The sequence below is a fragment of the Typopeltis vanoorti genome, chromosome 8 (genome assembly GCF_054136105.1).
Source record: "Typopeltis vanoorti isolate ZY-2024b chromosome 8, IOZ_Tvanoo_1.0, whole genome shotgun sequence".
NCBI classification, from domain to species: Eukaryota; Metazoa; Arthropoda; class Arachnida; order Uropygi; family Thelyphonidae; genus Typopeltis; species Typopeltis vanoorti.
The window spans coordinates 109,088,186-109,105,702 of NC_143556.1; the positions used below are offsets into that span (position 1 = coordinate 109,088,186).

Sequence of the window (17,517 nt, forward strand, 5' to 3'; positions counted from 1 at the left end):
TGTTACATTCGGGCAGAAAGCCAGCATTTCGCTTCAGGTGTCTAATGCAGAAATTAATAAAGCTGGGATAGGAAGATATAAGATATCGCATTTAGTATTCCTATTGGGCACAATTCCGATAGCGTACAAGAATGGATGTAACAGATTTCTATGTCCATCAAATATGCACTCGACGATAATTACCTACTAACTCTAAGTATTAACTACTATCTGCTAACTAACTCTCTGAACTATTATCTACTTACTAAATAATAACTGAGCACAATAACCATTTAAACAACAAGCTAAATTGTAGTCGCTTAGTATAAAGTTTATAAATACAAATTCATTATCCATAAAAGTTCTCTCATGTTATATTTGCGAGAAATTTTGGCCGAAACTTGAAAACTGTTCGTTTGGTCTATCTGCAAGCAATATATATATATATATATATATATATATATATATATATATTTTTTTTTTTTTTACACTGTCTAAGCTATAGACACCATGGTACTAGTAAAGTAGTCCCACGGCACTAGTATGCTATATATAGGTTTACAACCTTGCGTGCGCACAGGAAGCTCGTATAATATTAATGCATGGCTGTATTTTATAGTTATACTGGAGCTCTAAATTGCGCATAAACTCCTAAACATAAGATGACTATGTTTGTTGAAATGTCTATAGCAAAAAACAGATTAATAAAGTGGTATTGATCCACCCTCGAAAGGTGTTGCTCTGCCTATCAACCTTAGTATAAAAGACCTAACTTTGACTTTAACGCAAAAGAAAAACAAACTATTTTAGTTTGGTTTAAAAGATATTGTTGCAGTACTCGTTTTTGACATAATTGGAGGCTAATTATTTTTTGCTTATTTTTAAAAGGTGAAGAACAATTTTAGCTGATAGCAACTTTGTAAAATAAATAATTTAATATTTCTAGCACTTTTCACAGCTGTTTAACCTTTAGATGCTACATTGCCACACATTCAGACAAATGCGATTTAAATATAAGTATTTTTGTCACCGATACTAGTTATTTTAGCATTCATAAAAGGAAAGCGCTCTATAACTTTCGTTGTACCGAAAATTCACTTGTAAAATGTTGAGTAACATTTTAAATCTAATTTAGTGGCTCCCATAATAAAGTTTAGTACTTAATTAATCCAACCTAATAAAGTTATGTAAGATAACAGAAACAATGTAGATATATTTAAGCTATCCCATTCTGATTTATGCTAGACATGGCCGGTTAATGTGCATGTAGCAATGCATATTGGACAGTTTAGGATTATCCATTTTAGGATTTTCCATACTTCAATGTAAGTTGAAGTATGGAAAAGGAAATATTAATTGTTACAATGAATAATGAGCAATAAAAGTATCATGACTTAAACATATTTAGGATGTGCGCATTCTAAAATGGTTTCTAATAAATGCATACTTAAAATAATGAGTAACTTACATTACTAATATTACTATCTTAATCATTTATAATTAGGTTCTCCCCATTTTATTGTTTAATTATTTCAGTTAGTGAAACTTTTCACTCTAGATGGCCGAACTTTGTATAAGCACGATATTTGCATCGATATTATCATGAAAGGTTCTTACCTTATATCAAATTTTATCTGATATATTGAATTACATGTACTGATACAGGTTCCGGTAGAACCAGGATCTCATAAATTGCATTCGTACTATTATTTATTATTATTTTGCAAAACCGAATTTCCAGATATCATTTTAATGCACAGTTTTATGTTTAGATGGAACAGTTTGTCGTAGAAAATATGCAGTTTGCTCTTTCAATGGACTGCTCTCTAAAATCCCATCCAATTATTCAGGACGTTGAACATCCTGATGAAGTCAGCGAAATGTTTGATCCAATATCCTATGAAAAGGTAAATGTATAAAACTATAGTGGTAGTTAAAAGAATCAATGTGATTTTTCTTTAATATTGATTAATTTTATCCCTCCACTGCAATATTTTATTTACATCATTGCATATATTTTATATAACTACTTTTCAACTTGTTCATTTCTATATTTGAAAACTGTTTAATTTGTTTTTACATTGACGTAAGTCAATGTAAAAAATGGCACTTAGGACAGGGATACTGAAACAAATCATGAAAAATATACAAATAAGTTTCACAAGTACACTGAACTTGAACATTTTTTCTAGAAATGATCGATGATTGCTGATATCTACCTCAGTTAAGGTGGTAAAAATTGAAAAAAAATCATATTTAAATATATGATTTTTTTTTCAATTAAAAAAAAAAGAACTTTTTTTGTAAGCATTGTCCTCATAGAAGCTGTTGTTACCGTCAAGTTTATTCATTATCATTTTATTGTATAATCGCTCTTACACTTTTGTACGATGTTTAAAATAACAAATCTATGCGAATGTATGATAAAATAATTATTGTTGTCTATTGATGAAAGCTAAGAATGTTCTATATATGTGTGTTCTATAATATATGTATATATGCTTGATAATTTGCATATAAACATATGATTTACATATAATTTCTTGTTATCTAGTCTTCCTCTGTACTGCGAATGTTAGAATTTTTCATGGGAGAAGATTTCAGAAAAGGAATTAATGCAAGTATACATTAACATAAATTAACATAATTCAAACTTGTTTGATTTATTAAGAATTTAAATTACAATGTCATTTTTTGCCTGTTATTGCACATTCTTCAGTGTATGCTGTATAGCTTTTATAATGCAGGTCAAATCTTTAAAGTAGTCTAAAACTAACAAGATATTTGCGGATTTACGGTGCAATGTAAACAGCCAAAAAGAAAAAGTCTTCAATTAATAATTAATTAAGTTGACTATATTAATTTATTTAAATGATACTAATAAAACAGTAGAACTTTGGTTTATAACATTTTGAAAATGATGATAACGAAATGCATTCTTAAACTGAAAATGCATCAAATTATGAGAATGATGCTAATAAAAATGGAATCAGAAACGTTAAAAATGATTAAATCTATCTATAATTCAGAGAATATATATTCTTTATAAGCATTAAAATTTAAGTGAATGTTGGTTTTCATTGCGATTTGTAGCATTTTAATTAATAAGTAAATAAACTACTTATTCAGAAGAAAGCAAAGTCTTTAAGAGAAACGATGAGTTTTGCTTGGTAGTTAGACTGAAGAAAACATGCTCCACACGACGAGGTAGAAAGTACTCAAAACCTCGAAAAATATTTAGATGCGGATAACTGAAAATAGAAAAATAAGAATGTTGTACATGGAAATTCTCAAAGTAAATGCATCTTATGAATAAAGGAAACAAACAGAAGCAAATAACCGATGGATGTAAAATATAAAACTTCAAAACTATTTCCATGTTTTATATATACGTATTAAGCTCTGTTTTAGTTTAAGATCGTCTTTAAAGGAGCAACTAGGCATCGCAAAGCAGTTTATCAGTAAAAAGGATGTGATGTCATATGTAATAGCGAAGTGCAATTTTATTTCTCGGTGAGTTCCAGACACGAGAAATAGATATGAGTGCAAATGCTAACCGATGAGCTATCAGTCGCGGTAGTGATGACATGCTACGTGACGTTTCCTATAAGAGACTAGATGTTAATTTGTGCAAATATAAGGTCTCTGGAACTGAACAGGCACTTATCAGGTATTCGACAAATATCATATTTACGTTTTTCCAGACCGGTGTACTGATTTATAGATGTTTACAGACAGAAACCATTGGCGTTATAGCTTCGTTGCTCTGGTTGTAATTTAACAAGTTCCCTCTTACTGAAGAAGAAAAGAAAGGGAAAAAAAAAAAAACTCCAGCACTTACGAGTATATAAAGAGTAGATGTTTTCTCTCAGTGGACTACATTACCTCTTTTAGAGTTATGAAAATATATACATGTTATTCACTACACCTAAAAATCGCGACCTAATTAAATAAATACCTAGAATTCTTTAAAACTTCTCGACTGGCGCAGCGCACGATTTTTTTTATTTATGATTCTTTCTTTCAAAAGGTTTTTGTAAACCTATAGTACATTCACACCGTGATTTGGCTATTTTTTCCATTTTTATTATTTTTACTATTTACTATTTTTATTAATTTTATATATTTTGTATTATTTTATTTTATTTTATTTTAGTCCAATTACCGAAACTCATGTAATTTCAGTTATATCTAATTATTTTCTCTTCAAAAGATTGCGTTAGCACGTTAAAATCGGCATTTAAACGTTTCATTTGAAAATTTGAAACTGTATTTCATGACAAAATATTCTTATTCTCCCATTCGTGAACGTGTAATTGTTTTGCTGTAATAAGTGGAGATGTTAACACAGTATTCCATTTATTAAAGGAAATAATTAAATCAAATCCATATATAATGCATGTACTTCTTGGCGATTTTTTAAACAAGATTTAGTTAAAAGAAATATACTTGATTATTAACTGTGTGTGACAGGGGAAAAAAAGATGCAAAGGCCATTTGGCGCAAATTCAGAATTGAAAGTGAAACATTCATCTTTGCAATTCCGTATTTTATTTAAATGGGTTTCAGTGTTCTCAAGAAAAAATACTTGCATTTGTCACTTGCTCGTGATGAATATTTTATAAAATAAAATAAAAAATAATAATATGACTATATTTGAGATGGGACCAATCGCACAGATAGTTACGCAACTTACTACCGCTTCAATTACATAAATGAAGATGAAGACCGATCCCTTTCCATAAGAGAAATGGTTTTTGACGTACTGATATTCTAAAATACGAAACAGAAAAAATTCTATCGCCTTTAGACTGTATTAATATGCATAATTCCTTAAAAAAGTACATATTCATATTTGTATATGACGGAATAGTTTTCAAAATATTTTAAGCGTCGATATTGAGACAAATAATTAAAATATAATAACATACTGTACATTTTAAGCATAAAAAATTTAACATTCAAGAAATAAGGGAAGATTACACCAGCAAAAATTACACGGAACAATATGTACTTGAAATAAGTTATTCGAAATGCACGCTGTTACTTTCTTAACAAAAAAGATACACGTTTAATTATCTGAAATACGAGTAGTAAGAAGGAGAGTCTTATAATTCTTACAAAATATTAAATAACTTAGTAAAAATTAAGATTTAACTTGTATATATGTCAATGACTTTGCGCAATGTATACAAGATTTAGCAGGAATCTTTAATTTTTTTCATTATCTACACGTTTCTGTTCGCGAGAAAATAGACATACACCGGTGAATTTTGGAAGTTCACCGGTGTATGTCTTTTTGACGTTGTTTATCGTGTGTAGGTTGATAACAAAGTGCTTGCTAAGTTATAAAATGTTAATTAGTGAATTAAAGAATACCCGAATTATTCAGTATATTAATGAGATTTCCTTGTATGTTTCTTAATTACAGCAATACTTAACCAAATATTCTTATAAAACTGCAACTACTGATGATCTGTGGAAAGAACTATCGTCAGTTTCAAATTCAGTAAGTGTCCTTTCTTTATGTGTGAGTTATTATAATTATTCTATTTTAAAATGTTTTGAATACGAAATTGTTTATCCAAAAAGTATTGACTTCATGAATTACAATTCATAATGTTATTTTGTGTGTATAAATATATATTCTAATTATCGTTTAACAAAGGAGATTGTCCATGAAGTACAGAAGAATTTCGTTTTTTTTTTCTCTCCTTCCTCTCATATCATATAACGGCAAAAATTCTCCATTGAAATTCAAACAAAGCTGTACAAACAGCATTCATATTTCTCCTTTGTTACATGAAGGCACTTTTATAACCATATTTAAAATTTTGTATAGTATATCTGTTATAAAAATAATTGTTGATCATTAAATTGAAATCAAAAAGCTGTTTGTCAGTTCATTTTCTAAGTCGAGCACTGTTTAGTAATAACGTTATTAATGTTCATATTTTTGGTATTTTTCCGAAAAAGATTAGTTTAGTTTTCATAAGATAACCAAATATATGTTTTAAACACCACGATAATAAATCATGACCTCACTATTTAAATTAGGTTTGATTTCTATTTAATATAGTTTATTGCATTTTACAATCACCATGATTAAGTTTATTTTTTTTTTCAAGAAGCTCAAATCAAATTACTCCGTTTATTATCAAGTAGAATGAATACAACATACTCTGTTTTCTATAACCGCAGTTAATGCTACTAGAAATGAAAGTAGTTGATATTAATGAATTTCTTTCCATGTAACCTTGTTATGTGAATAAATACGTTTGCTTCACAAGCGCTCAATTTTGCTTTCTAGTGTTTCTAAACATGCACTATGGGAATAAATCACTCTATGTGTAAAATTTTCATGAAACGCAATGACTAAAATTGATTGTTTATAGAATATAATCTTTCTAGGAGCGAAAATGTGGGGGTTTTGAGCCATACCAGTTCTTAATTGCTATATACAATGACATGTTCATAATTATGCTTAAATGTCTAATCAGTTATGCATGATTACCCTCTTATCTATTTTCTTAAAAATCTGCTTCTGGTATAACCCGCTTTCCTCGAACATCTTCATTATTTAATAAAAATGAAGGTGTTATAAATCGGAAATAAAATGCAGAACTTTCATGCTCACTAGTCGTGTAACCTTCATATAATGTCACCATTATGAAGGAGAGGTATGCGGATGATGTGCTTGGACATCTGGGAAAGTATTGCATCACTTTTGGAATTCTGGTTTCAGCAAGATGGTGCTCCATTTCACACATCAGTGAGCTGAGAATGGCTGTTAAAATACTCTGAAAGCTGTGTGCAAGAGTGTGATATAGAACTTTACCAGGACGTTCAAAATTGCTTAGAACTAATTCGAGGTATCATCTTTTATAGGTGCTGTACTCCGGATACAGAACGCTTTGGATTGTATATATTTTATAGAAGCTATAGGAGCTGTAGAAAAGTTATCTATATTTTCATTGAATTTGGATAAAAATATATCTGAATTTTTACGAATTGTAAATTGTAATTAATTTTTTGGGACCGATTGTTCTCGCGTGGATTGTTCTCGTCCTATATTTTGAAGAAAAAAAATCAAACATTTTGATATTGTTCATTACCCATGTTCGTATTAATGAAAATAAAATCGCTGTCCCTAGTCATGTAAATTCCAACATTAAGGGAGCACTTATCGTTTTGAATCGATCTAAAAACTGATCCCTATTATAAACAGTCGATTAAGAAGGAATGCTATAGCCTGCTCTCTAATGATAGAAGCTGACATTAATCCAGAGTTTATTCTTCATGTGTATCACTATTTATATTTAACGTATTAGTTACTGAATATTACTGATTATCGAACCATGGGAGAAATGAGCAAAACTGATAAAAGTGTGCTTTCTTGATGAGAGGTAGATACAATGATTGAAAATGTATGTTTCTATTTTTGTGAAATATAGTAATAAGGCTATTTTATTTTTTTCCTGTTAATATTAGAAATATAATATATCGTTGATTATGGACACATGGACCAGACAGATGGGATTCCCTTATATTCAGGTTAAAAGAGATGATACAGACGACACAAAAATTATAGTGCAACAACACAGATTCTTAGTGAGTCCCCAAACAAGCGATTCGTTTAGGGAGGATTCTCCTTACAGGTACGATATCAACGCTTTTCAGAAAACAAAAATTAAAATGGATAAACATATAATAATGATTGTGATGTGTATAGAAATTGGTATGCATAATAGATTATTGTTGTTATTGATAATCGTTAGCAAATATTCCATTCAAATCAGAGAGTGACCGGCATTTAATGCTGATTCAAATTCAATCACAGATGGAATTTGAACAATTTGTGCATTATACATGTGTAATAAATAAGTAATTGTAATATTTCTTATTTTATTTCAAGATTTTCTTCACGTTTCAGAATATAGATCCCTGGACAATTTACTACATGAAGTAGTCTTTTTATATGAGGTTGGGGGACAAAATGCGCTTACGATTTAAAATCAACTTTTTGCCATCGAAAAAAGTTGCGCTTTTCTAAAAAAGCGTGCCGGCTTTTTTTTCTTCCTCTTTCATGCTAGCTAAACTTCTGACTGAAGTGTCTTTTGAATACAAATAGAAAACATTTGTTTGAAAAATAAATATCTTTATTTATATTCAGTTTTTTTAAAAAACAAGAAAGCAAAGATTTTCATTTCAGAACTTTAAGTTACGAACATGTTGTGACGCAAAACGTTTTGACATCCCACCAAATAACAATTGGTTCTTACGTGCAATTCATGCATGCAATAGTATGTGAATGTCTTACGGACGAGTCAGTAAGAATTTCGTATGGATTGTAATTTGCACACAGCGTCTTTTAGGTTTACTTATGGATGCTGGCTCAGTTAACCTTTAAGAAAGATGTAAGATAAAACTGGCTTTCCTGGTAATGCATGTTTTATTTCAAGCTTTTCGTCATACGATATCGCGTTTCGGATTTGGTATCTCGTAACATATATTTAAATATAAAGCGCACATAGAACATCGAATATGTAAGCATTCTGTATATTTTGAAGTTTCTTGTTCCTCCTTACAGAATGTTGTAAAAGAAGACTCCAGTCTTCGTTTTAATGTTTAAGACGCGTAGACAACATATGTTTGAGGGTTCAGCCTGAAAAGTACCAAATAAAAGAAATCCACAATGCTAAGTATCCGTATTGCATGAATAATTAATGTTATATCTAACATTTTTATTTTAAAATAAGAAATATTTGTAATTTTAAAAAGAGCTTCCATTTTTTTTTAAGTCCCGGTTTGTAATTCGAAACATCTTCTGACCTTGTAGCGATTCGAGTTTACAGAAAAACAATCTATTTTGAGTTTAATATTAAGCTTGATTATCTACTGGATCATTATTTGCTCAGTGACAAGCGTTCAAACATACTGTCACTTGCGGGACTGAATTATAACGAAATTCGCACCTGCACGTGACAACAACCTATTATTTTTTCATGATTTTATAACCCTTAAACAAAGTAATTTTTCTCTAGATAACAAGAAAAACTTTAAAAATAATCAATGCCGTATGATAAAAATTAAAAAAGAAATAATAAAAATCGAAATACCTTTCTATCATAAAAGTCCATAATTTTTTCTTAGTTACGTAAGAATAATAAGTAACATCAAAAGATTTCCAAAAGTCATCTACAATTTCAAATAGATTAAAACAAAGCCGCAAAACGTCGTTTTGGTAAATTCGGTTTCGCACCCCACACACAGGCAAGAGCATTTTTTAAATCATTTTCTAAAATCTTTAAGAATTAAGCACATTTCAAGGAATGGCGAAAATTACTGAATTGTCTGTAATTATTCATCCATATGTTTTTCCTTATGCATCCGAATAATAAAAAGAAATATGAACACGTCAACTTATTAATTGAATTTTACTGTAATTTCTCATCTGGCTTCGGAACACATTATGTAAAACGCTATTTGAAAAATGAACTCTCTATAATAGATTGCTGCGTAGAACGATATTCCGAACTCTCTTCAAACAAAATTTGTGATTTTTTTAAGTTCTATAGATGTTCTTACTGTACTGTTTTTTTTTTTTTTTTCCTTTTTACCCAGTCATCTAAACTTGGCGGAACATTTCTCTTCCAAATTAAAAATCATCAAAAATTATTTTAAAGTGTTCAGTGAATGAGAGAGAAAGTTTTTAATCATATTTATTCAAACTTTTAACATTGACTAACTAAAGTAAGAAAGAAAAACTTCATAATTCATCTGTTCCTGAACTCAGTATGCATGGAAATGAGTCTGGAAAAAAACATTACTTCAGAACCACTGAGGAGATAAAAAAAAAGTCAAAAAAATCGCCCATCTTTATCCAATATTATCAAAAGAAAGTATAATAAATACCCATCGCTATGTTAGAGCCAAGTAGGTTACATTATCTTTTGAAACTTTAAATTTCATAAGCAATAGATCGAGCACGTACTAGAACAACTTTCATTTTTGAATACTCTTATTCTGCACTATTTTAGAGAAGCTGGTAAGAATTGAAATAGGAAATTACTTTTGATTTACCAGTTAATGTAGTAGAATAAAAGAACGAAAAGATAATAATCCAAATGTCATAGACTTCAGATTATCTTCGAAATGTCATAGTCTTCAGATTAACTTTATGTTCCATTTTAAACAGAGATCGCACACAGTTGCAATAATGCGTCAAATAACGTTGTTAGCAGTAACAATGGGCACAAGAATAAATCGATTTTTTTCAGTTCTATTTAATAAGGTACTCTTATATGAGTTCATTATTTTTTCTAAGCTAGGAGCTCTCCAAAACAGAATACTTAAACAGCTTCTGAAGATTAAGAGTACTTTTTTGAAACTTAGCTTTCTTCCAGTCAACATAATAAATAACTTATCAGGCTATAACTAAGATGGTCTGCCAGTATTTTTATATAATTACCATGTTAATTAGTGTAGCTTCATTGTCAGAAAAAAATCTCTTCTCAGTGGATCCCCAAAGGTCGGCTGTTGTTTATTCGGCGTCTTAAGAAAACCGAAACTTAATTGATGATTAACGAAACCTAGTGATTTTTACTTTTGTTAACGATAAGAATCCATCCTTTTGTCCCGTGACATTTTACTATAGTATTACTTAATAAAATTCACTTTGATAAAATCTTCGGTCTCAATAGTCTTTGCATTATAATTCACTCAACGGAATTCTAAATATTGTGAATAAACTGATGTCTCAAGTGATAATTTATTTTCCGGTCACTAAATATGTATATAAAAATGCTCAGAGCCATTTCCGACATTGTTAAATACACACATGAACACAAGTTTCAGTTAGTCAGCGAGATATACATTTTTTTTTTTTTTTTTTTTTTTTTGCATTTTGAAAATATTTCAAAATGCAAAATTTTGCAATGTTTTATTTGCATTCTGAAATAATGTCCATCATTTCACTCCTCTTTAATTAGTTTTTTTTTCTCAGCTTAAAGCTTTTAGTAATTGTATATCTAATAATAATATATACTCGTGGAAATTTTGCAAGTTTTGATTTACATTTATGATTTCGATTCAATCAAATCAAATTTAATTGCTAATTTTTAATCATTGTGTTCAGCAGCATCGATAGACGATGTCGGTAACAATGTGAGTTTACAAATATGCTTTTGGAATAAGTGATTCATGCCATAGCTGAAAAATAATTATAAAGCACCTAGACCTTTTTTTGTTGTAAGTAGGCAAGTATCTCAGGGTGTATGGTTACTGAGCCTCCTTTCGTGTCATTTTTACTTCTAATTTTATTCTTCTTCATTCTGTAGAAAATATGGTAAATAACGATTTGTACGACTACATCACATCTACTGCTGGGAAATTCATTATTTATGTATATCCTTTTTTCCTCCAGAGAGGCACATTTTATTTATTTATTTTTTTATTCTATAAATCCTATACGAGAGGTTTCAAAAACTATAACACTCTGGTGCTATACGTAGAAAATAGTAAGGGGAGATGGAACTTGTTGATATTTCTGGATGATGTAGTTGTTGGGGTAATATGCATGAAGAACGCGGAAAGCTTTTCCAGAGAACACAACCATCTAGAATGGAAGAGGAAGAGTAGATCTGACGAGGTTAACAGTTGATTTATAAATTGGTATTAAAAAGCTGCTTCTCATGTTTCAGCAGGTCTGGAAAGGGCAAAAGTGATAGATGTCAGTTTCACTGAAAACAAATGACAGCCATGGAAGTAGCATCTGTAGTAAAGTCATAAGGCTTAAACGAGTAATTGAAGCGAATCAGTTAGAGAGAAATCATTGATAACCCGGACCTTCTTAGTCTTCACAGAATGAAGAAACTGCTCGAACACGAGAATGTTTTTAATAATACACGGATTTCGGATATGTGCATTTTTCAGATTCGTGGCGAAAATGTACTGTCTTAAATGGGAAAGAATGCTCAATGTTTAGACGATGAGGAAACAACTGAGGTCTTAATACAGTAAAGGATACATAGGAATGGGAATCCTAGAAGGAAGAAAGAAAGAAAGATCTGACCCTCTCTAGTGATTTGTGTTTTATCAAGATTTGGGGAAGGAACTTCAGCTCCTTTTGTGAGATGAAAAAGTGTGACTTCATTATCCTCCTGCAATCTTCACATGGATAAGGTCATTAGAAAAACATTTTTTTTTCTAAAGCACCTCAGACTTACAGGAGAATAATTATTTTTCAATGAATGTCAGTCCACACAGAAACTAGAACTTGAATAAGCAGCTTTATTTTTAAATTCTACAATATTATACCAATAATGAAGTTTATTATAAGAAACAAAACAAGTCAGAAATTTCGAACTGGTGTGTATCTGATTTGAAAGCTGTAACTTAATGAAAATGAGCTAAAGAGTATTTTTCTCAGCTAAAAGTATTGCTTGTTCATCTAAAGTAATTGCTTTTCTCGAATATTTCCATCTGATTTGTTATAATTATTGAATTTTTTAATTGTGTGAATATATTTTATGCGAAGAGTTATAAGATTGTTTTTTTGTTTGTTTATTGCGAACAAAATATTCAGATATGTGTGGCAAGTTCCATTGAGCTATAACATTGGAGAAAGCGGAAAGCATCACATTCACATATTAAATTCAACAAATCCAGGTATGTTTTAACAGGTTCTTTAATGTGACATAATAATTTTATATTTACTTCATTATTTTTTTTTTAAACTTGTGAATGTTGAGCATATATGTTTTTCACTATTTCTTATAGAATCCGCGAATAGCATTATTTTCTTTATAACTTTAAATGCTCTATATAATAATAATAATAATAATAATAATAATAATAATAATAATAATAATAATAATAATAATTATTATTATTATTATTATTATTATTGCACTGGCACCTCCATGGATCCATCCCTAAGACTCATCGTGGGAGACCCAAACTATTAACACAACATCTATCGTACGTCTCCTTGTAACCATCAACAGACAGAGCACTTACGACTGATTCAGCAACTCATTACATTCATTCATCACTCTGCAAGCGAAAAATCTTCCTCACACCTTTGTTAACCACACTCTTACCCAACTTCCAGGGATGACTACTTGCTCTTCTCTTTCTAGCCAGGTATTGAAACATTTCTCTTCATCAATCCTATAAAATCCTTTAAGTAACTTAAATGTTTCTATCATATCTCATCTGTATCTCCTATAGAGAACATTCCACTGACCATTCATCATCTTGATCGCTCGCTTCTGAATCTTCTTCACTGCTTCCTCATCCCCAAGAAACCCAAAGGACTAGACCTTGGCGCAGCAATCCAGATGTCGACGTATCAAGACCTTATAAAGGGGAATAACAACTTCCATATCTTTACTTTTTTGTGTGTTCTTCAATAGACAAGTAATCGTATGATCTACTTTAGCAACCTTAGTAATATGTCCTCTAAACTTTAGCTCTCTAATTACCACCATCCCTAATTAAACATCAGTAGTCCAAGCACAGAGTCCTGCAGCACACCACTAGTCACCTGCCTTCTCCTGGATTCTATTCCTCCATATTTCACTTTTTGGTAACTGTCCATGAGCCATCAATTTATATATATCACCGGTTTCCTACCCATCCCCATTTGTTTCAGTTTGCGTAATATAGTTTCATATGATATCCTCTCAAACCCCTTTGCAAAATCCAACAATATCATCGTACAGCCATTCTCTTCAAAAGCTATTACCCTATTATAAAAAGTTAATAGATTACTAAGGCATGACCTTCACAAACCATAGAGTATCATATTCATAGAGTATCATATTCTTATCCACCCATTCCCTGAATTCTCTTTTTGACGAACTTTTCCAGTGCTTTTACCACCATTCCTGAAATACTGATTGGTCTATAATTTTTTTAAACATACTTAGATCCTCCTTTAAGCAAAGGAATTATTTTGCTGTCTTGCCAATATCCTTTGAGACATTGCCATAGCTGAGACTTAAATTGAACAGCCTAGTCAAAGGCATCGCCAGTTTCCCTGCACAGTCGCTTAAAATCGAGCCGATATCTTATCCAATCTCAGCTGCATTTGTATTCAGATTCTGCAATAGCCTACGTACTTAAAATTCATCAACCTTTTTGACCACATCGGTCCCCATCACCTCTGCTATAACAATATCTTTACTTGGATGATATGCCTTTTCAGAATGGTCACTCAGTAGCTCAACACGTTTGTCTGTTACTTCTCTACCATCTGCACTCACTAAAGTTATCCTTCCATAGTTATTTATTTCTCCTACTTGTCACATAACGAAAAAAAATGCTTTGGTATTTCCTTTCAACTCTGGATAATTTCTTCTAATAATCTGATTTAGCCTTTCTTAGCATGGTGGCCATCTTTCTTGCCTAATCTTCGTACTGTTCGTCAGCACCCTCCATTATTTTCTGCAGCTTATGCTTAAAATATAAAAACTGAAGACATAAAATATTTTCTATCTTCGCAGCATTAAATGAAATCATTCATAATACAAAAGGGGAAAAGTATCTATATATACGGAGGGCAGCAAAATTAATTTGCATAAGTAGACTCTTTTGGTGTACTGTAATTCAGTTTCGGTTTGCGAAATCGAACTAAACTTTCAGCTATTTCAAATACTGTGTGAACCAAACCATTAGCATTAATAATATGCAATTTTAAAACTTTTACTGAATATATATCTCATTTCCTAAATATTTTTTTCTTTTTGAAACTCACGAGATATCAATCTATATATTTTAAAACTTAATTATAGAAATTTTACTTGTACTAAAAGCTGATCAGTATTTTTCATGTTTCATCCTGATCTAGTGTCCAGCTTCGTTACCATTGTTTGCACAGAGTGATAATGAATTCAACATTATTAAATTTTATGGTTTAAACAAGGCATGCATGAAAAAAGTTCTATAATATTATTTTCATGACGTTAAACTTTCTTGTGTGAAAACTAACATAAGGACGGTTATACAAATAATTCGGATGTGAAGTTTGTTCTGCAATTTAGCAATTGATGACACAGGTGACAAAAAGACCGATATATATATATATATATATATATATAGCTTTTTGACAATTTTTTCGACATTACTTTCGATAATTCATACTTTGAAATTTAATTCCAAATGGCACGCAAGCAGATTTATTTTTAAATATCTCATAACAACAGAAGACCCAATTTTGCTTAGCTAATTATTGTTAGATTTTCGCGACTACAAAAATAGCGAGGTAATCAATTGATAAAATCGAACTGATCCGTTTATATCAACGTACACCTGTCATAATAGCGATATAAAACGTGTGTGTATGGAAGTTAGGTCCAAAGCCTGGTTTTTATAAATTCTGTTATTTAAATTGTTAAAACAGCTAATCAAATGCGATTTATCGAAAACTGGGTAGGAAGATTTTGCTTTGGGAAGTACAAAAATCACTCTCCCAATTTATAATAGGTATAACTATTCACTCCGAAGCACACTCAATTTTTTTTTGAAAGTTTTCTTTGGTTTATTTTGAATAAATAGATTGCCTAGTGATTGCATTTTAAAATTTTAGCCAGCAATATTATGATTTTATATTAATCTTATATCTTATGATCGCAACACATAAGAAACATGTATTTTATTAAAATGTTTTATTTCTAACGTATCTAGATGTAATCATGATGCCAAAGAAAGGATGGGTGAAATTTAATACTAACAGTAGCGGTTTTTACCTAGTCAACTATGACGAAGAAGGATGGAAACAGTTAATTAATATTTTAATGAACAACCATATGGTAATTAAATATGTTTTATTGTTTATGCAATTTTTAAAATAATCAAAGGATTTTTTAAGAATTTAGACTCCTTTAAGAAACAAGAGTTTGAGTCGAGTAAAATGAGTTTATAATTAATTCTAGAGTCCTTAAAGGAAAAAAATATAATGACTTCTTCCGAAAAAAAAAACAGCATTAATGCTATTTCTGATTGTTGCAACCTTTTAAAACAGACAATGAGTGGTTTTCTTTTAGTTCGATATGTTTCGTGTTCTGAAAGCTAACGAAACGCTCACATGTTGCAGTTGGTAAATATCTTAATGCTGTTTTACCTGGTTTTTCTTTTCGTTTTTTTTCCTCTCCAAAGGATAAAAATGTGGCCATTTCAAACCCTCAAATTTACATGCTTTCGACCAACATCCCTTCTTGTAACACACTATGTCACAAGAAGTAATGGAGCATCTCAGCAGAAACACACGACGCAAAAATATATAAATAAAGGCTATTCATATGATGGCAATACTTTCTAGATGATCCTTACATAAGGAAGATATTGTGAGTGCTAAATACGGTTTGAACTAAGATGGTACATTGGAAACAGCTATTGATATGATGGTGGACAGATTATCAAATGCATCATTACAGGAATGAACATAAAACGAATTGCTGAGATATTAACAGAATCGCAGTCGTTCACTGCTGTCGCGGGAAATATTTACGAACGTACAGATTGAACAGAATAGTAAGAGAATCTCTTGAAACCACAAAATTTCAACAAAAAGAATTGATGATTGCAGCACGAGTATTCAACACTCACTCTTGAAAAACTGCTGCACCATACTTCCCAGGTACGTTAAATGTTTTGGCGAGAATGAGTATCACTGTGTAGCAGTGCAGAGAGCGCTCTACGCAGTGCTTTCTATGAAATGAGCTGATCCACCACCACAACTCTCTGGTAAAAGAATTTACTCAGCAAAGTGCAGTGATGCTTAAATTTTATATCTTTGAAAATTGCACTATTAACGATGAGAAATAGTTATTTTTGGAGAGATTAATCGCACTACAGCCTGTTTTTCATCGAATGAGAAAACCCAAAACATGAAAGAATTTCTTATCTTCACTCTTAGCAGGACTGTATTGTCTCAACTATGAAGCATGATGATGGAAGTTTTTTTTAGTGTGGAGATGCTTTTCGTGATGTGGAAAGTTTTGTTTATTGCTTGGTAATAAACAGATCCAACTGCTTGGTACTAAAAAGACTAAAAAGAACGTAATTCTGATGACAAGTGGACCCTAAAAGGTTCCAGAAATTATAATTGATGTCATAATAGAGAATCGCTGTCTCGTATCACAAGAAATCAAGTATTGTTGACGACACTAAAGATGTGTTATCTCAGTGCTTCTGAATATAAATAGTTGCTTATGTATATGTGCAAAAAAAGTTTCATTGGGAGTTAGCCGTCTTCGCCATCAGCCTGACCTAAATCAATTTTTTTTGTAGCGAAAAGACATGAAATGGCATTTTTTGTAGGCGTAATAAAAACTTCGCGAATCAAGCTGTAAGATATTTCCTTTTTACAGGAAAAAAACTAACATCTCCTGATTAAAACTACCCTCTTCATTAACTGGTATTGCTTTATCAAATCAAGTTAACTTCTTTGTCTAGCTACTTAAAATTTGCTTTCGTCTTCTTCTTTCTCAATAACTTTCTTGTATGTTAACCATTAATTACCATAAATTTCTG

General features: G+C 30.8%; 1 protein-coding gene across 2 annotated transcripts in view; it reads left to right on the forward strand.

The window, feature by feature from the left end:
- The window catches only part of LOC150104274 (uncharacterized), a 224,188-nt gene that overhangs the window by 124,398 nt on the left and 82,273 nt on the right, over positions 1-17,517 (forward strand). For both annotated transcript variants that reach the window (XR_016548687.1, XM_090396879.1), the window contains exons 25-30: positions 1,752-1,886; positions 2,534-2,596; positions 5,411-5,488; positions 7,471-7,637; positions 12,566-12,648; positions 15,670-15,794. Coding sequence is in view for 1 of the 2 variants with exons in the window: in XM_090396879.1 (XP_090253005.1) it covers positions 1,752-1,886; positions 2,534-2,596; positions 5,411-5,488; positions 7,471-7,637; positions 12,566-12,648; positions 15,670-15,794 (651 nt within the window). In the remaining variant the exon portion in view is untranslated. The remainder of the gene's footprint in view (positions 1-1,751; positions 1,887-2,533; positions 2,597-5,410; positions 5,489-7,470; positions 7,638-12,565; positions 12,649-15,669; positions 15,795-17,517) is intronic.